At 33.9% G+C, this 20971-nt stretch overlaps 1 protein-coding gene and 1 non-coding gene across 2 annotated transcripts; one reads left to right on the top strand and one right to left on the bottom strand.

Annotated features, from left to right (window-relative positions):
• Nucleotides 1-14960: 14960 nt before the first annotated feature.
• On the bottom strand, nucleotides 14961-17782 carry LOC123886198. Its single transcript, XM_045935533.1, has one exon. It carries the CDS (start codon nucleotides 17780-17782, stop codon nucleotides 15272-15274), a length of 2511 nt encoding a protein of 836 aa, XP_045791489.1. The 3' UTR covers nucleotides 14961-15271.
• LOC123887786 lies at nucleotides 17298-17404 on the top strand. Its single transcript, XR_006801782.1, has one exon. It is a non-coding gene; the product is annotated as a small nucleolar RNA R71 (small nucleolar RNA).
• Nucleotides 17783-20971: the final 3189 nt, after the last annotated feature.

Below are 20971 nucleotides of genomic sequence, written 5' to 3'. Positions count from 1 at the left end.
AAAATTAAGTTAAAACAAATTTTGACTAATTGCTGTATTTTTAATTCAATTCCTCCTTGTATTGAAACTTATTTGAGTAACGAAATGAATTGAGTTTGTTTTTTTCAAAAAAAAAAAATTAAGTAAATTATGTTTAAAAAAAATTAAGTAAGTTAAAACAATTTTTGTCCAGCTTGCTGGTATACGTACATGGAACGTGTCTAGTCAAATAAACCTTACTTATTTATTATCTCATCTATTTTATATTAGGTTTATTGCCTCATCATTATTTATTTTTTTTTGAATAAATTGCCTTATCATTCATTCATATATATACACAGTAGAGAAGTAAATAAATTATATAGAAGCAACCATTTATATAATTAATCAGAAAATATTTTTATTCAAAAAAAGATTTAACTTATTATCTCAAAAAATTTATATTTTTTACCTCAAAAGAAAAGAAAAAATTACCTCAAACAAATAATCAGAAAAGATAGAGAGAAAGTAAAAAAAAAGTACTATAACTTGAATTTATAGTAGCCTCTAGTACAGTTAAACAGAACAGTTTTTTTAGGGAATTATAAACATAACATTATTGCTGGTTAATTATGATAATGATAATGATAATCAACAATGTTAAACAGGCGTGGCAAGAGTTTGATTTAACTATAGCTAAATTTTGTGACGTTCAGATAGGCCACAATCAAGATTTACGTGGCAAACATTATTATCCACGGGTAAATCCCCATTTAGCTACGATTTTAACCGTGGCTAAACCATAAAGTTTTTGTAGTGTAAGAACATTGCATATATTATACAAGAGGCGTGGTTCAAATCTCGGACATTCTATTTATTTATCTTTAAGTTGAAATTTTTAACCGTTAAACCACTAGACAAAAAAAATGATCATCGTCAATGTTGATTGGGTGTATTGGTTGTCTTGCGTACGTATAACTTTCAAGAAAGAACAAAGTTTGACCCAAGGTCGAGGAATGTATTTTTTGGATTATGCTTTCAATCTTAAGGGTATCTCCTGTGGGATTCCACATCCCGCAAGGTTATTGTTGGCAGTGGTACAATCTTTGCAAAAAAATGAACTACAAAGTACCGAGTAGAAAAATGTTAGCACTTTCGAAGAGATTATAGTGCAGATGGAAGGAAAAAAAAACACCTAAAAAAGGAGATTCTTCTAAAGCATAATCAATGCACGAAGAACAAAAATCATATGTCAGATGAAGAGATGTTCGTCGATCAACACATCTGACATACAAACCATCTTGGCGCTCAGACTATGTTGTGGTCAGCGGTGGACCGCTTCAAGGCTTGCTGTAGCCACACCAGCCCAGCCTAATTTTTTTCAAAAAAAATAAAAATATATTTTATAAATAATTTTTAAGTCATTTTGTATATATATTTGTACAAATATTAATATAAATATTAGTTTATGGTTTATTATTGATGATCGCGAGTATCTCGTCCACATATTATTTTAAGTATTAATACATATAATTTATTATTGATGATTTCAAGTCTTTCATTATACGTAAAATCTTATTTTAAGTTATATCATTTAATTTTATAATAATCATCTTTGACTTGGTTTTGCAAAAAAAAAAAAAAAACAGTGGCTAATTAATTGAGTTTAAAAATTACCAATTGAATTAGCATATAAATATGAAATAACATAAGAAAAATATGTTTAATTAATATTTAATTTTTTTTAAGTAAGATAATATGGATAAAAGTGAAAATAAAAATTAATAAGTTATAAGTTAATTGAACTAGCTTATCAAAATAAACCATAAGTTAGTATAATTTTGAGTTCTATATATTTTGGTTCAAGGTAGAATTTTGTGAAACATCAAATAATAGTTATATGCATGATTGTTCAAGGAGTTGCGAGTGTAAGGTCTTGGGTTCAAATCTTGTCTTTTTGCAGTAAAAAAAAGAGAGTTATATGCATGATTTAACGGTCATAATCTTTTTCTTAGTAATTAATTGTCACGTTTGTTTGTTGTTTTTTTTTTTTTAGATATACATGTTTTAGAAAAAATTTCAATAGTAATTAATTTTTTTAGCCCCACCGATTATTTGTGTCTGAGTCCGTCCCTGGTTATGGTGAACTAAAAAAATAAGGCAGAGGAGTTTGTTAAACTTCCTAAGGGTAAAATTATCATTGGGAACAAATGAGAAATAGATGATAAAATTTGATGGCAAATGAGTTACAAATAGATAATAAAATAAAAGTCATGAGAATAATTAAGTAATTATTAAGTTAAAGTCATGAGAATAATTAAGTAATTATTTTAAAGGGAGTATTGCTAAGTCAATATTCTTATTAAACATAATTATTTTTTGCTAATATTCTTAAACATAATCATAGCTTTATAATCATTTAGTCCAAAGAATAATACCCTTTTGTAGATGATACGTGAAGCAATAGATTTGCACCCTACCCTAGCTTTTAATTCCATCAACAAAAAAAAAAAAAGAAGCTTTTAATGCCTTTGAAAAATTACAATTGAATTTTTAGATACCCTCCAATTGCTGAGTCACACTAAGGCGTCTTCATTGGGTGGATATGTGGAAGTAAAAACCAAAAAAAGGTTCTGCTTCATAAAGCATTTAAAATGGACCACAATAATTTTTCTTAAAGTAGAAATATTATGGGACCATATAAACCAATCATAAACCTTGCTAATGTGTCATATGAATGTATGCAATCTTAGGCCTTTCAAACCAATCATTGCTTCCACATAGTGTAGTGTAGCCTTCTTGATAAAATTGTCTAAGGATGACACAAATTTAATTATTGGACTGCCTATGTGGGACTTTCTTTCCTTTTCTCTTATTCACATGTTCCTATAGTGACCTCATTGTGGAGGGAGGGCCTTCAACCTTCATCATCCTTATTGGCAATTTAGTTAGATGATGCCTTCAGCAACAGTTTTGTTACCTTGAGGGTTCTAGCATGTACAGTGTTTTCATCTATCCTTTCCCTTTCTTAGAGTTTATGGAATGCCCAATGGTTTTGGTAGTACTTCCTTTTTTTTTTTTTGATAATCAAAATTTTATTATAAGAAGTACAAAGGGGTACTCAAACCCTTACAACAAAAAGCACTAAATTAAGTGCTCATAATACATGACATAGGATTTAAACACCAAAAAGAAAAAGGAATACAAGTCTTACGCCCATACCGACTAGTTAACCACAACCAAGAATGAAGTTTAATTGTCTCCAATAATGACGAAACATCCGGAATATTGCCCTTAAAAATTACTTTATTGGGAAGATTTCAAATATTCCAAGTGGTTGCCAACCATACCAAGTACCGAACACGACCTTTGTCTTTCATTTTGAACAAATCACCAAATAAAAGAAAATGATCTCTACCTTCGACTCCGGTTTGTAACGATGTCCCTAACCAAGATAAAACTTTGTTCCATACTCCCTTACTAAAAGGACATGAAAAGAAAAGATGATTTTCGTCCTCAGCTTGTTGAAAACAAAAGACGCATGATAATTCATGATGATTAGTCAAAATACCACGATGATGAAGAGCTGTTCTAGTTGGTAATCTATTTAATAATAACCTCCAACCGAAAACATTTACTTTCGAAGGAACATCCGACTTCCAAAGGCGCTGAATGGCCTCGAGCACAAGAGCATCTTGAAGTTGTACCTGCCGCAGGTCTAATAAATACGTGTAACAAGATTTAACCGTGAACAATCCATTCGAATCCGGAATCCAGCGCCACTGATCGTGATTATTGTTGTGGAGGGAAAAACCATCGAACAGACCTTGTAATTCAGTAAGCTGCCGAGCTTCGTTCACACTCAACGATTCAGACCAATTCCACCTCCATAATGGCACTAAACCATTTTCTCGCAGACGTTCAGAAACCTTAACATTCTTGATCGCTTCTTTAGCATACAAATCAAGAAAAAGATCACAAAAAGCCTGGTACCGTACCATTTAAATTGCCAAAATCCAATGTTATTACCGTTACCAACGCAACAACTAATATTGGATTTAAACCAATTATCACTCATCCCACGCCCGAGACTAATAATATCACGCCACCACAAAGAGGAGTGAGCACTAGGCATAATATCAAGACCACTCAGCAATAGAGAAGGTAGGTGACCATAACGGTAACGAAGCAAGTCAGCCCAAATTGCATTATCGTGATTCAAAAAACGCCACTTCCACTTGCTAAGCAAAGCCAAATTAAAGAGTTCGAGATTTTTTACCCCTAAACCACCTTTCTCCTTAGGTAAACAAATTTGATCCCATTTAACCCAGCATACCTTTCTCTCCTCTGCACCACCACCCCACAAAAAGTTCCGCTGAATTTTCTCGATACTTTTTATCACACAACAAGGAGCCCTGAAAAAAGAGAAAAAATAAAGAGGTATACTAGCCAAAACAGAATTGATCAGAGTGATGCGACCACCGAAGGACAAATGACGGCTATGCCAAGAATTCAAACGTTTAGTCATAACCTCAACAACAGGTTTCCAAGTCTCTCTCCTTCGTGGATTAGCTCCTACCGGTATTCCCAAAAATTTAAAGGGAATTGTCGCCGTATTACAAGCTAAAAATGAGGCCCAGCTTCAAGAAGGCTTGCACCCACATTGATACCGTAGAGTTTACTCTTCACAAAATTAATTTTTAAACCGGACACCAGTTCAAAACCTCTAAGCATAGACTAAATAGTCCAAAAATTCTTCCAACTGCCTTCTCCCATTATAATGGTATCATCCGCGAATTGTAACAATTGGAAGTGAAGATTGACATTTACCTTAAAGCCCCTGAACCTGCCTACATCAACAGCTTTCTTCATCATACTTGTCAAGCCTTCTGCGACAATAAGAAATAAGAACGGAGATAATGGATCACCCTGACGTAAACCTCTTCCCACTTTAAAATCTTCAGTAGGACTGCCGTTAACCAATATGGACATTGAACTTTCGAAGATACATGCTCGCATCCATTTTAACCAACCTTCCGAGAAACCCATTTTAGACATCATGCGATCCAAAAAACCCCAGTTGATTGTATCGTGAGCGCGTTCAAAATCAACTTTGAACAACAGACAATTATCTTTCCTACGTTTGGCGAGATCGATGACTTCATTAAGAACCAACACCCCATCTAAAATCTGACGTTGTGGTAGAAAAGCCGATTGACAAGAGGAGATCAATTTTCCCAACACCTTTTTCAAACGATTCGCCAATTTTTTTGAAAGAATGGTAGTACTTCCTTTGATTTATATTGACAATTGTTTAAAAGTACTTGAATTCTAAGTAACTTATGAATTTTAGTTAAGAATAAATTGTTAAGAAGAATTCAAATTTAGATTTTGATTGAAATAATCTTTGATCGGACTTTATCCACCTCTCAGTTAAATCGGAATTATCAGAATTCGTTCTCCTTAAGAGTTGGGCACTTTAAACTAAAAAATATTGAAAAATTGTTCAAAATTTGGCAAAGAAGTTAAGAAATACAATAAATACATTGATTAAGTGAAACTGTTTTTCAAAATTGTCCGAATAGTTTAAATGTGTATAACAATAAATGAAAGATTGCATTTTTCAACAATATTTAAAAATAAATTAATTAGTTCTACCCTAAATTATAAAAGGACATTTAATCTTCTTTCCTTTATGTGAGGATTAACTTTTTTTTTTAAGTTAATCCTTTATGTGAGGAATAACTTAAATTTAGGAAAATTCAAGTTTGTTCAAGTTCAAGATTAACCGGTGCATGTCACGAATGCATTGGGGCATGGCGCGAGGTGAAGAAACTCGAGAGTTTTGTGAACCATTGTAAGGGTGGTTTGAACCGATGCAAAACGGATGAAGCTGGTGCATTGCATGCGCACAAATTTGATGATCTTATGTTTTGATTCTGTTTCGAATTAAAGCATACATGTCCCTAACTTTTAGGATTGTATTTTTCCATATAAAGGGAATGTTTTCTGCATACAAAAATAAGAATCTGATACCAACACACAAACTAGGTTTCATGGGAAGAGATTCGAGATAAGGGTAGAGTTAGGTTGAAGGTTGATTCTTGTAACCGTTTGGAATATCACTTTGTAAAGTTACTCTCTTTGATTAGTGGAACGGAGGCTGCTCTTTCCCCCAGACATAGGTCATGTTTGGAATATTGTGTCTGTTTGTCTCTTTATCTTATTCTCATTGTTTTATCTTTTGCTTGTGATTATATTTGTCGGTCCCGTTTAATATTGATTGCTGATTAATTTACTCCACACATCTAGTATTAATTGTATGATTTTTAACAAATTGACGGCACTTTCCCTTTTTAATCATGATCAATTAGAAATTTAGTAAAAAAATAAATACGATGGAAACAAGGCCAAGTCTATGGTGAAACAGTTGGTCAAGTGGCGTACGGTGCACAAGTCGTGAATAACACTATGAGCCCGTTTGGTGCACAGCATAAAAGACAGGATAGGATAACTGTATCATATCCTGCCGCAATCCAGTGTTTGGTGTACATCAGGAAATGATAAGTTAATCCTGAAGCTTATCCTATCCTGTCTCTCTAGTTATAATTCTTATCCTGAATTTGAGCTGGGTTACCAGCAGGATAGGATAAGAAAAAAAAATACTGATTTATTTTATAAAATATATTTTAAAATACATAAAATAAAATTAATAAAATATAAATATTAAAACAATTAATTTTTTAATATATATGTGATTTTCTCACAGGGGTAATTTTGTAATTTATATATTCTAAAAATTCAAAATTTTACTAAAATTACAATATTTTAAAGTAAAACGATTATTAAAAAATTGACAAATAGGGATATTAATTTAAATTTTATAAAAAATTAAATATAATTCTTTTGCAATAGTAGTTTTATTATTTACGTATGAGATATATCATATATTTATTTGGCTTATCTAACATGTATATATATATTATTGAGTTATTTATTTGATCATGATTCATATAAAAAATTAAACTTGATTATTTTCTCATGATTTTTATTTTAAATTATATAAAGTTATTTGTTTACTTATTTATATTTTTTATTTATAAAATTCAAAGTATTACAAAATAATTTTAAAAAAATAAAAATTGTTTTACAAGAGTAATTTTGTCAATTAAATATGTTATATATCTTATCATATTATTGAAGGAAAATATAGAGTTAAAAGGGCAGCGGAATTTAAAATTTTCCTTTGTTGATCCTTACGAATGAGCATGATTCGTGTTAAGAACTTTTACCTCTTGTGAAGGATGAGATTTGATTCACAATCAAAATTGATCACGAGCATTGAAGATGAACGGCAACGCCTCTAGCTAGTCCACACGAACAACAACCTTCAAGAAGAGTGATAGCTCCAAGTATGAAGGTTTTTAGTGAGAGGTGGGAGGAATTAGGATTTAGGGTTTTAGCAAGAGAATTTGCTTCAAGTTCTTTTCTCACTATCACAAGGGTTCTATTTATAGAATTCCTTGTCTTGTGCACAAACACTTGTCATTGGGCACAAATTACACTAAAGCCCTTTTCATTAAATAACCAAAGGGACACTTGCCCCATGTGTCATGTACACATGGACGTTCGCTCACCATACTATATGGTATACCGCTTATTTAATTACCGTGATACCCTTATCACATCTCCATATTCCTCTGAGGTACACCGTACCTTACGGTGTTCCTTATCTCACACTAGGCTGTCCTTATGTGTGTGACCCATGTAGGTTTCCGTAACGTTGGCAGTTATACATTTAATTATAACAAACAGTGAGCGGTATCTAGCAACACATCACTGCTACCCAAGTCACGGAATTGTCTTGTGATCTGACAAACCTTATCCGTGATAATGCTTATGTGCATAATTACCCTTTTGCCCCTATGTCTATATTGAACACAAGGCATACACTGTGTCACCCTTGTTCGATTCAATATTGGGCCCTTAGACATTTATCCTGTTATGCAGGACGGGCAAATTCCATCTAGGTCACTCATGTCCCTCAGCATGCTTTGTGAAGTACCCATTAACTGTCTTTATGGTTATCCTGTTACGGACAACGTTTGATCAGCAACAAAGTACCTGACTCTACATTTAGGGTCCATAGTGGTTTCAGGTCGGAGGGTGGTATACACCACTATCACCATGAGAGCAACTTATGACATCTTGCATAACATTATATGTAGTACTCTCATAGCGGGTCAATCCAGTATAAATATTACTCCTAATATTTATACCTATGTCAAGACTTGATAACTCCTTATCCTATGATCCATGAGATGTGATCATCAGTCTATCTTCATAATAGTCTCTATGTTTTATTATTATCCCAATTCATAATAAAACTCGACTACGGATACTTTAAGAATAGTTAAATGGATTTAACTATTCTAGGGACTTTATCATTTTGGACATACAAACATAATAAAGAAATGCCTTTATATATATATATATATATATATATATATATATATATATATATATATATATATATATATATCAAAGTCGTCATACAAAAGACGATTCTATCAAAATAGATTGGCTTTTAGGGCTTACTCCAACAATCTCCCACTAGCACTTAAAGCCAATCAGATATTAACTCAACATCTATTGGACTAGTGTCATCATCAAGCATCTTCTATGCAAGATTTTCTATTAGTGGATAAGGAACTCTTTCTTATGTTGGTACCCGATACATCTTCCAATTTACACTTTTGATCTTCTATCAAAAGGAATAAAGTGTCAAAACTTGTATTTGAATCATTGGTGAGATCTGGTTTTCCGTTGCTTGCAAGATTAAACCATTACCATCTTTAATGAGGTCAAGGGAATCTGCAACGTAAGGAAAACAATTTTCTGTCTCATCTTATGAGACAAACTATTCAAATCATATATTTGACCTTTGTAATAGATATATCAATCTTCTGAAGCTTGTAAGCTTACAGATTTGACATCCGAGCATAAAGTTTATTCCAGACTACAATCTGGGTATACTGTTCTTCGGTTTTGGACAATCAGTATCATTGTAACTCTTTTACAATGATCATTTCCAGATCCGATCAAGAAGCCATCCTTAGTGATTTTAAGATATCCATGGATATTCCTGATGGTGATCTAATGACAATCACTAGAAATAATTGGTACATATTGTTTATGCTAATAGCATATAGTACATCTGGTCTAGTACATATCATGATATACATGATCAACCCAATTGTCAAAGCATTTGGATACTTCTCATGCATCCCTTTCTCATCCAATGTGGTTGGATATTGTCTTTGAGACAAAAATACATCATGTGACGTATGCAATAATTTCAATAAAATTAAGCACATGAGGTGTCTGTACACTTCATCAAATTTGTACATAGGTTAAGGTTGAGATATGTCAACAATCTATCTCTATAGATCTTGATTCCTAACTTTTAGGAAGTCTCGCCTAAGTATTTCATCAAGAAACAATTACCTAATCATGTCTTACATGTGTAGTGTATGAAAATTGTCTTGATGATCAGTATGTCATCCACATACAATACCAGATTAATTTAAATACTCCCACTGACTTTCTTGTGTGCACAAGAGTTCCTTTATTAATCTTAGTTTTCATAAAACTTGATCAATAAAACTGATAATTCAACTTTGAGAAATTTGAACAATTTCATAAATGAATTTTGTAATTTATATACTTTTCTAGCATCCTTTAGATTAACAAAACCCTATCCATATGTAAATACATATGTAAGGTCATTCCAATTAAGGAATGCAACCTCGTTATCCATCTGCCAGAACTCGTAGTAAAATATACAATAATTGCAAGTGGAATCAAATGAGTTTAAGCACTATGATTGAAATAAAGGTTTCATCATAATTGCATCATGATTTGTATGAAACCTTTCACATTCAATCACACCTTAAATGTATTCACAATACCATCCATGTGAGTCTTTACAACAAGACTCATATTTATCCTATGAGTCTTACTCAATTGGATGACAAAACAATATCCATATATGTTTTGTGTACATGGACTCTTTATAAGTCACATTCTTATCTTCCATGAGCATCATATATCACCTTGTCGAGTCATGGTAAAACCGTGACTCTCAACTGTGTGATATGACATATCCGACTTATATAGGTCTTGTGCTACTCGAACTGGTGATCCAACAACAACTCTTGTTGAACCGATTCATGTTCCATTCTCAAAAACATGTGTTTTGTGGTACTCGAATTTACTCAAGTTCTACATCACTCCCACTATCTCTTCTAGAGACACATTCCTTCTAAAGGAATATTTTAATTCTAGTAACAAAACAACTTTTGTCCTAGAGAGTGTTGTAGAATTAGTATTTCTAAGTTTCTTTAGGATCCCTCCACAAATACACATTAATCCAAGTTGGAATTATGTTTATCTTATAAACTGTGCAATCCCAAACTACCATAAAGTCAAACTAGGTACTTTTACCTCCATATCAAATATGGTGTCTTTATGATTTCTTTTATTGGAACTTTTGTGGGTAAAGAATAACTCTAATTAAAATAATTTTTCGAAAGAGTCGTCGGAGATAAAAGAACTATCTTATTTGTAATCATGTCAAACATGATGTAATATAAATAGTTATTACTATACTCCTTATCTAAGTATTTATCATTACGATTTGTTTGTATGGTCTTAATACTTTTTCAAAATTATTCATTTACTTCATAAATTCTTTGAACAAATTCAAAGAATCATACTTTGTGTCAACCACACATATTCACATCTACTAAGCTAGTTAGTAACGTAAATGAAGTAAAAGAAATAAAATTATATCTAGCAAATAATTAGTTTAGAAGTTCATATACTCTCATATGTATATATTTCAAATAGATCAAATGTCACTTTACCTTAGTTGGTAATTGACATACTGAACTATTTTCAAAAGTGGAACTCACATCCTTCAAATGATATAAATCAAATGAGTCCAAAATTCCTATCTATGGAATCTAGAAATGTGTGACTCACTTATTAATACTAAACAATATTGCTACTAATATGCATAAGGTTCAAATCTTATTTGATTCCTTTTCATGATTGTTATATATAAGGTTATCAAGTTGATGAAACTCAATTCCATTACTTGATTAGAACACTAGAATAGAAAACATTGTTGGAATAATGTAACAACACTTGTCTATTATTCATGCAAGCAGTCCTTTTTCTTGTCAATACAAGGTTTAGGTTCAACGTTTCTATTATTAAAGGAAACTTAATAACAATTATTTTTCCGTGTCAAACTCAACTTCTACGATCAATGAGACTATTTCATTCTAATCGTAGGTTGATTTTATCTATAGTCAAATTTTCACTTCTTTAAAACAACTTCATATTTCAACAAATATGAAATTAACAACCGGTATCATATACCTAAGATAAAAGTGGATAATTTAACTTTCTATAACAAGGTCAATGAAGAAGTCTTACTTCTTTCTTCAACTTTAACTCTTTCAAAATCATTAGTAGTTTTTCTCGTATTTGAGAGAACAATTCTCAATACATGTACCAATTCAGAAACTCCTTTCTGAACTATTTATCCTTCGTAAGGACATTTTACAGTAAAATATAAAATATATGCCAAATATATCTAACTACGAAAATAAGAATATTTGTATCATGATTAAAACATATTTAACTAGGTCTTTAATTAAATATGCTCCCACTATTTTACTCAAACCAAATGACCCTCGACATTTGATTCGGAAAATCCCGTTGGAAGATTTTCTAGTGGGAATGAGATCCATATTTTACTATGTTCTAAGTCAGCGTTGAACTGATTACACAAAACATAGTTATTTTAGGTAAGAAACTCTTTTCCAATTGTATCTCATACAACTCTCATATTCTTTCCGTTGGGTGAATAACACTTATTCTAATCCATCATATGGAGTAACCAAACACTTGCTTCTAAAATCATATAATCATATTATATTTCTTTTAGTTAAGTTAGACTCAATGAATAGCAAAGGGACACTTGCCCCATGTGTCATGTACACATGGACGCTCCCTCACCATACTATATAGTATACCGCTTATTTAATTACCATGATACCCTTATCACATCTCCATATTCCTCTAAGGTACACCGTACCTTACGGTGTTCCTTATCTCACACTAGGCTGTCCTTATGTGTGTGACCCTTGTAGGTTTCCGTAACGTTGGCAGTTATACATTTAATTATAACAAACAGTGAGCGGTATCTAGCAACACATCACTGCTACCCAAGTCACGGAATTGTCTTGTGATCTGACAAACCTTATCCGTGATAATGCTTATGTGCATAATTACCCTTTTGCCCCTATGTCTATATTGAAAACAAGGCATACACTGTGTCACCCTTGTTCGATTCAATATTGGGCCCTTAGACATTTATCCTGTTATGCAGGACGGGCAAATTCCATCTAGGTCACTCATGTCCCTCAGCATGCTTTGTGAAGTACCCATTAACTGTCTTTATGGTTATCCTGTTACGGACAACGTTTGATCAGCAACAAAGTACCTGATTCTACATTAAGGGTCCATAGTGGTTTCAGGTCGGAGGGTGTTGCGAAAACTCTGCAAGTGCACAGATGTATCGTGTAGTTATAAAAGATTATCGATCCCACAGAGACTATTCTTCAATATTTCGCTAATGTTTTTAATATAGTGTAAGGTTAAGGTTGAATATTAATTGGATTGGGGTTTTAAAAATAATTAAAGTTTATTGGATAATAAGAATTAACTAAACTGGAATGTTACTTTTAGTAGCTTACTAGGGTTCAGTAATTAAATTGAGTTTTTGGGAAAAAGGGTACTTTTCAACAAATTGATATTGATTTAAAGATACGCGTCTCACACTCTCGCGCTATTGAGTTATATCGTATAAAAATAAGACAAATGTTTAACTATCACTGTTTCATTTACTTATAAAATACTATTTGAAAATCAATATAATTAATTAGAAAAGAATCTAGTTTTCACAAAACAGTATTAGTTTAAAAATATAGATCTCACGCTGTCGCGCTATTGAACTGATATTATATTTAAATAAATCAACGCTTCACTCTCGCTCTCACATTTATTTATAAAAATATTTTTTTGAAAACTAATAAGATTTAATTAACTTTAAAGAGCTGTCGCGGTGTTTAAAGTTAATGTCCAGTTTTTACTATCCGGTACAAATCTCACACTGTCGCGCTATTGATTCATACCTTTGTTAATTTTCACTGTCGTGCAAAATTATTTAATTAAATTAAAAACCGAAACAGAAAACTGAATTAAAAAAAATAAATTCACAATTTAACCACCGAACCCAATTTGGCTTACTAATTCACATTCCAGTCATATAGATTTAGCTAGACATAATTATAGATGAAGACATCATAAAATAATAAATAACCATATTAAACAAAAACATCACAGAGTAGAATACGAGGAACAATAAAATTGAAATCATGCAATTCAAATTTAAACTGAATTAAAACTTACAGAATGTCAATAACACAAGTACTGGAACAGGAATTGAAACTGGAAATTACACCTCAAATGCTTTGAATGCTTAAACACTTAAAATCTAAAAATTAATTTGCTCTGAACTCTGTAAAAATATGGCGTCCCTTAAAACAGAGTTAGACTCTCTTATTTATAGGCGAACGTTTGCAACAGCTTGTCCTCCAATTCATTCGGGATTCAGTTGAGAGTCGTGTGGCGTAAGAGTAGGAATGGATGATCGTGACGAATCTCTCTCTAAAAAATAGGAACGGCCATCGCCTTTTTTGTTGTGACTGGTACCTTGTTGCTTAGTGGCTGGCGCCACTTGCTTAGTGGCTGACTTAGTGTAAATGTGTCAAGCTGGCGCCTTGTGACTCATGGCCAGCACCTTATAACTCAAGGCCAGCGGCTTGTGTTGTGTGGCTTGTGCCTTATAACTCAAGGCCAGCGCCTTGTGTTGTGTGGCTTGTGCCTTTTCAAGGCCAACGCCTTACACAAGGTGGCTAGCGCCACTTTTTGATGGTAGTTTCCTTGTTTCCTTGATATTTTGTTCATTCTTGGTGCATCTGTAGTTTCATAAAAAAAACAATAATTATTTTATTTTATTAGCATAAATTAGACAAAATATTAAAATACTTAGGGAAATAATATTAATAAAATAGTGCATTTTTCGGTGTTATCAAACTCCCCTAAACTTGAACCATTGCTTGTCCTCAAGCAAAAAGATATATCATTTAGTGATAGAGAAAACATGACATAAGACATCCCTTTAGTCACCTATTTTAATCTTGACCAAATAAAACAAGTAAGTTCATTCATCACACTAAAGATATCATAAAAACACAAATCTCATACGATCATGAATTTCTTCCTTATATAGACCGTTCCGAACTATTTTGCCAATCCCGAACTTAACTTTAATCTCATCTTTCTTCATCACTTTTAAACCTTTGGTAATCACATTAAGCCCGTTATCTATTCACACACACATGGTAGTGAGTCTGTTAGTGATTATGATCCGATTCTTTTTAATATTATTTATTGCCCTTTTTGACATAGGATAGCTTTATATCTTAGAGGTGATTCGCAGTTGGGCTAAATGACCGGGTGAGGGTCACCTGACTTAGAATGCGTAGTCCCCTTTTCAGATTTATACTACCTTTATTTATCATCATCATTTTTTCGAAATCATTCACTTATATTCGTCGACTCTACCACTTAGATAGTGATCTTAGATGGTGCCGACTACCTAATGGTTTACTCAAGGATTAGTAAAGTCAAGAAATTTAAGCTCGGGTAAGGCAAATATCAAAATTGATCTACATAATTAAGAAATTTATGGTGTTGAAATGATATAGCTAGTATGAAAATATGCTCACAACTTAATTTTGTCAGTGACTTTTGGAAAATCAAAATTGTATTGCTTCTCAAAATTTTTTGTTATGGCTCAAGATTTTGGAAAAAATTTAAAATAACCCGAAAAAATTTATTTGCAAAAAGGAAAATTAGACTAAAATAAAATTAGACTGAAAAGTAGAAAATAAAAACAGTAAAGTCCTCCCCTAAACTTAAATCCAACATTGTCCCCAATGTTGCGACTATAGAGTAGAATTGGAGTGCAAAACCTGGAGAATTACGCCTCAAGCGATCGATCTCGTTATTTTCTGCAAATTCAAATGAAAACATTAAATTAAAAACTCGTGGGTTGCCTCCCACGCAGCGCTTTGTTTAAAGTCGGTTAGCTCGACTTTGCACGACCCTTAAATCAAGAGGGCGCCTCTTTCAGACTGATATCCTTAACACTGTACTCAACATTCTTAGAGATCCATTTGAACACATCTAACCATCTCATAGGTGCTTTCCCTTTTGCTTTCTTTTTGGTGAGAGGAGGTGGGAGTTTCTTCTTTACGGCGTGAATCTTCCCGTGTGCCAGCATTTGGCATTCTTTAAAAATATGGTCATGAGTATCAGGAAATCCACCTAGCATATTCTCATAATCCTCACCCTCTTTGTGTTTCGTATTCTGGAAGATATCATTTACTGGGTGGGATTTTAGTATGTCAGGAGGGACTTGTTCAGAGGTGCTTTTATCGATATGTCCTTCAACTATGTTGAGTCTACAACAAGAATTCTTAAAGGTGGGGCCTTTCATGAATTGAGATAGTATGAACTCGATTTTCTCATCCCCAACCTCAAAGGTAAGCTTCCCTTTCTTTACATTTATTATAGCGCCCGCAGTAGCTAAGAAAGGTCTACCTAACAGAATTGGAATATCAACGTCTTCCCTGATGTCCATGATCACAAAATCAGTAGGGATAAACAGTTGGCCGATCCTTACTGGAACATTTTCCAGTATTCCTAATGGGTATTTGATAGATCTGTCAGCCAACTGTAAGGACATCTTAGTAGGTTTTAACTCTCCAAGTCCGAGCCTCTTGCAGATAGATAGAGGCATCAAACTTACACTTGCTCCTAGATCGCAAAGGGCTTTATCTATGACATATCTACCAACAACGCAAGGAATAGAAAAGTTTCCTGGGTCCTCGAGTTTTGGGGCTAGCTTGTTTTCACTAATTGCATTGCATTCCACTTGCCCAATGTCTTCAATCTTTCGTTTGTTTGAAAGAATTTCTTTTAAGAATTTGGCATAGGAAGGTATTTGGGTTATAGCCTCAATGAAGGGGATGTCAATATGAAGCTTTTTGAGCATCTCGATAAACTTCTCAAACTGCCCCGGATCCTTAGATTTGGCAAGTCTTTGAGGATATGGGATAGGAGGCTTGTAAGGAGGAGGGGGTACATATGGTTTTTCTTGATCACTCTCAATCACCTCTTTGGCCTTCGGTGTTTGTCTATCCTTCATTGCTATCGGTTCTCTCTCAGTGTCCTTGTCAGTTACACTCTCTGAGTCTTTCTCTACATTTTTTCCTAAGTCTCTCGCTCTAACTCTTTTAGCAACGGGATCTTCTAACTCTCTTCCGCTTCGCAGCGTTATAGCGTTAACGTGGCCCTTGGGATTTGGTTGCAGTTGGCCGAGTAGTGTTCTGGCTGGGGCAGCTGTAGCTGCCTGTTGTTGAGCCACTTGAGAAATCTGAGTTTCTAGCATCTTATTATGAGTGGAAATGGAATCGATTTTGTTAGCTAATTGCTTAATCAACTCATTAGTGTGAATATTTTGGTTCATGAATTCCTTATTTTGTTGAGTCTGAGCTAGGACAAAATTCTCCATCATAAGTTCAAAGTTTGACTTTTCAGGGGTAACGGGAGCAACAGGGGCTCCTATTTGGTTTTGGAAGCCTGGTGGAGTACTAGGCGCAAATAAAGCATTATTATTCTTATAGGAGAGGCTTGGATGATTTTTCCACCCGGGGTTGTACGTGTTGGGGTACGGGTTTCCTTGCACATAATTTACTTGGTCGAGTCCGGCTAGTAATTGACATTCAGAGGTTATGTGTCCGGGAATTCCACATAGTTCGCAGTTCGGTTGTACTGCGGCTATGGTAGCCGCGGGAGATAGAGTTAAACTCTCTATCTTTTGAGAAAGGGCTTCTATTTTGGCATTGACATGGTCTATGCCGCTTACTTCGTACATACCGCCTTTCGTCTGGGATTTCTCTATGGCAGCGCGTTCGCTTCCCCATTGATAATGGTTTTGTGCCATGTTTTCTATAAGCTGGGTGGCTTCTTGGTAAGGTTTATCCATCAATGCTCCACCGGCGGCCGCATCTATGGTGAGTCTAGTGTTATATAGCAGCCCATTATAGAAGGTATGGATAATAAGCCATTTTTCTAAACCATGGTGTGGACAGAGTCTCATCATATCCTTGTATCTTTCCCATGCTTCGAAAAGTGATTCTCCTTCTTTTTGCCTAAATTCGTTGATTTGGGCTCTTAACATAGCTGTCTTACTTGGCGGGAAATATCTGGCCAAGAACTGTTTCTTCAGTTCGTTCCATGTAGTGATGGAGTTCGAAGGTAGAGCTTGAAGCCAAGCTCTAGCTCTGTCTCTTAAAGAGAACGGGAAAAGACGGAGTCGTATTGCTTCGGGTTCGACACCATTGGCTTTTATCGTGTCTGCGTACTGCACAAACACTGAGAGGTGGAGGTTCGGATCCTCCATGGGCGAACCAGAGAATTGGTTTCGTTGCACGATTTGCAACAGCGCGGGTTTCAATTCGAAGTTCCTTGCTTCGATGTTAGGGGGCGCGATACTCGAATGAGGTTCCACTTCGGAGGGAACGGCATAGTCCTTGAGAGGACGTTCGCGTTGAGCCATCGGTATGAGGTTAAATTGTTTTTGAAATTCGCGGATTCGGCGTTTTAAATGAATATAACGCTCTATTTCAGGGATAGGTTGTTCTAATGATTCCTCGGAGGTACGAGTACTGGGCATACAACCTAAGAAAAAGGGTTGCCTTAATCGTTACAGATTAAAAACTAAGTAGCAAAAATTTGACTAAATTAGTCCCCGGCAACGGCGCCAAAAACTTGTTGCGAAAACTCTGCAAGTGCACAGATGTATCGTGTAGTTATAAAAGATTATCGATCCCACAGAGACTATTCTTCAATATTTCGCTAATGTTTTTAATATAGTGTAAGGTTAAGGCTGAATATTAATTGGATTGGGGTTTTAAAAATAATTAAAGTTTATTGGATAATAAGAATTAACTAAACTGGAATGTTACTTTTAGTAGCTTACTAGGGTTCAGTAATTAAATTGAGTTTTTGGGAAAAAGGGTACTTTTCAACAAATTGATATTGATTTAAAGATACGCGTCTCACACTCTCGCGCTATTGAGTTATATCGTATAAAAATAAGACAAATGTTTAACTATCACTGTTTCATTTACTTATAAAATACTATTTGAAAATCAATATAATTAATTAGAAAAGAATCTAGTTTTCACAAAACAGTATTAGTTTAAAAATATAGATCTCACGCTGTTGCGCTATTGAACTGATATTATATTTAAATAAATCAACGCTTCACTCTCGCTCTCACATTTATTTATAAAAATATTTTTTTGAAAACTAATAAGATTTAATTAACTTTAAAGAGCTGTCGCGGTGTTTAAAGTTAATGTCCAGTTTTTACTATCCGGTACAAATCTCACATTGTCGCGCTATTGATTCATACCTTTGTTAATTTTCACTGTCGTGCAAAATTATTTAATTAAATTAAAAACCGAAACAGAAAACTGAATAAAAAAAAATAAATTCACAATTTAACCACCGAACCCAATTTGGCTTACTAATTCACATTCCAGTCATATAGATTTAGCTAGACATAATTATAGATGAAGACATCATAAAATAATAAATAACCATATTAAACAAAAACATCACAGAGTAGAATACGAGGAACAATAAAATTGAAATCATGCAATTCAAATTTAAACTGAATTAAAACTTACAGAATGTCAATAACACAAGTACTGGAACAGGAATTGAAACTGGAAATTACACCTCAAATGCTTTGAATGCTTAAACACTTAAAATCTAAAAATTAATTTGCTCTGAACTCTGTAAAAATATGGCGTCCCTTAAAACAGAGTTAGACTCTCTTATTTATAGGCGAACGTTTGCAACAGCTTTTCCTCCAATTCATTCGGGATTCAGTTGAGAGTCGTGTGGCGTAAGAGTAGGAATGGATGATCGTGACGAATCTCTCTTTAAAAAATAGGAACGGCCAGCGCCTTTTTTTGTTGTGACTGGTACCTTGTTGCTTAGTGGCTGGCGCCACTTGCTTAGTGGCTGACTTAGTGTAAATGTGCCAAGCTGGCGCCTTGTGACTCATGGCCAGCACCTTATAACTCAAGGCCAGCGCCTTGTGTTGTGTGGCTTGTGCCTTATAACTCAAGGCCAGCGCCTTGTGTTGTGTGGCTTGTGCCTTTTCAAGGCCAACGCCTTACACAAGGTGGCTAGCGCCACTTTTTGATGGTAGTTTCCTTGTTTCCTTGATATTTTGCTCATTCTTGGTGCATCTGTAGTTTCATAAAAGAAACAATAATTATTTTATTTTATTAGCATAAATTAGACAAAATATTAAAATACTTAGGGAAATAATATTAATAAAATAGTGCATTTTTCGGTGTTATCAGAGGGTGGTATACACCACTATCACCATGAGAGCAACTTATGACATCTTGCATAACATTATATGTAGTACTCTCATAGCGGGTCAATCCAGTATAAATATTACTCCTAATATTTATACCTATGTCAAGACTTGATAACTCCTGATCCTATGATCCATGAGATGTGATCATCAGTCTATCTTCATAATAGTCTCTATGTTTTATTATTATCCCAATTCATAATAAAACTCGACTACGGATACTTTAAGAATAGTTAAATGGATTTAACTATTCTAGGGACTTTATCATTTTGGACATACAAACATAATAAAGAAATGCCTTTATATATATATATATATATATATATATATATATATATATATATATATATATATATATATATATATATATATATATATATATATATATATATGAAATCTGGCACGCAGTGAACACAATGCTGCACAAGATGCTATAGCACACGTTGCAGCAAGACAGTCGCAGAACACAGTAAATAAATAAATAAATTGCAGAACAATAAATAACGCAGATAATTGTTAACCCAGTTCAGTGCAACGTCACCTACTCTGGGGGATACCAATCCAGGAATGAATCCACTATAATAGCTCTAGTTCAAAGCCCTCGACCAACACCCGGTACTTGACTTATCACCTAGACACTACCCGTGCAATCCTACCTAAGAACCTCTTAGATAATGAGACCCCGTCCCAAATTCCCTCTAACAACACATACCATGTTGCTGTCAATAATAACGATCAAGATGGAGACACTCTCCTAGAAACTAGACCACACTCTTGCTTAAAAGCTTATGAGTGAATCACACACACTAACTCCGTGCTTAAAAGCTTAGGAGCAGCTTACAATAAACAACAAAACACAGTCCTAAACTTGCATCAAAGTGACACAAGAAAGGCTGACAAAAGACACAAACTCTAAACCCTAAAAACTCACACTTTGTAAAGAACACGGTTTAGAATACATGAGAATAATAGCTTGAGGCTTCACATATTTATAGTCTTCAATTGTCTTGATGTCCAAGTTAGGTTTTCAGACTTGTACAGCTGTGAGAATTGCGGCCAAACCTAGATTAAAATTGAAAATATGTTTTGTGTTGTACCAAACAAAAAAAATCGAACAAAAATATAATATAATTATATTTTTGTTTTTAATAACTTTCCTTAGGCCGACTTGGACAATTCTTGTGCAGTAAGTCTCGTCTTGCATATACACACGTGCTGGAATTAATATTTGAAGCAAATCTTGAACGAGATTGACAGAAAAAATTCTGCACTTAAAACAGAGCATCAGGATGCTGTACGAGGATGCTGCAGCATCTTTGTCCAGCATCTGGCAAAGTTGGCTTTTAC

This window comes from Trifolium pratense, linkage group LG5 (assembly GCF_020283565.1).
Source record: "Trifolium pratense cultivar HEN17-A07 linkage group LG5, ARS_RC_1.1, whole genome shotgun sequence".
Taxonomy (NCBI): domain Eukaryota; kingdom Viridiplantae; phylum Streptophyta; class Magnoliopsida; order Fabales; family Fabaceae; genus Trifolium; species Trifolium pratense.
This window is presented reverse-complemented; position numbering and strand designations above follow the sequence as displayed.

Coding starts and splice junctions, on each gene's coding strand:
- LOC123886198 (XM_045935533.1), bottom strand. CDS start 17,782: ATGGCTCAACGCGAACGTCCTCTCAAGGACTATGCCGTTCCCTCCGAA.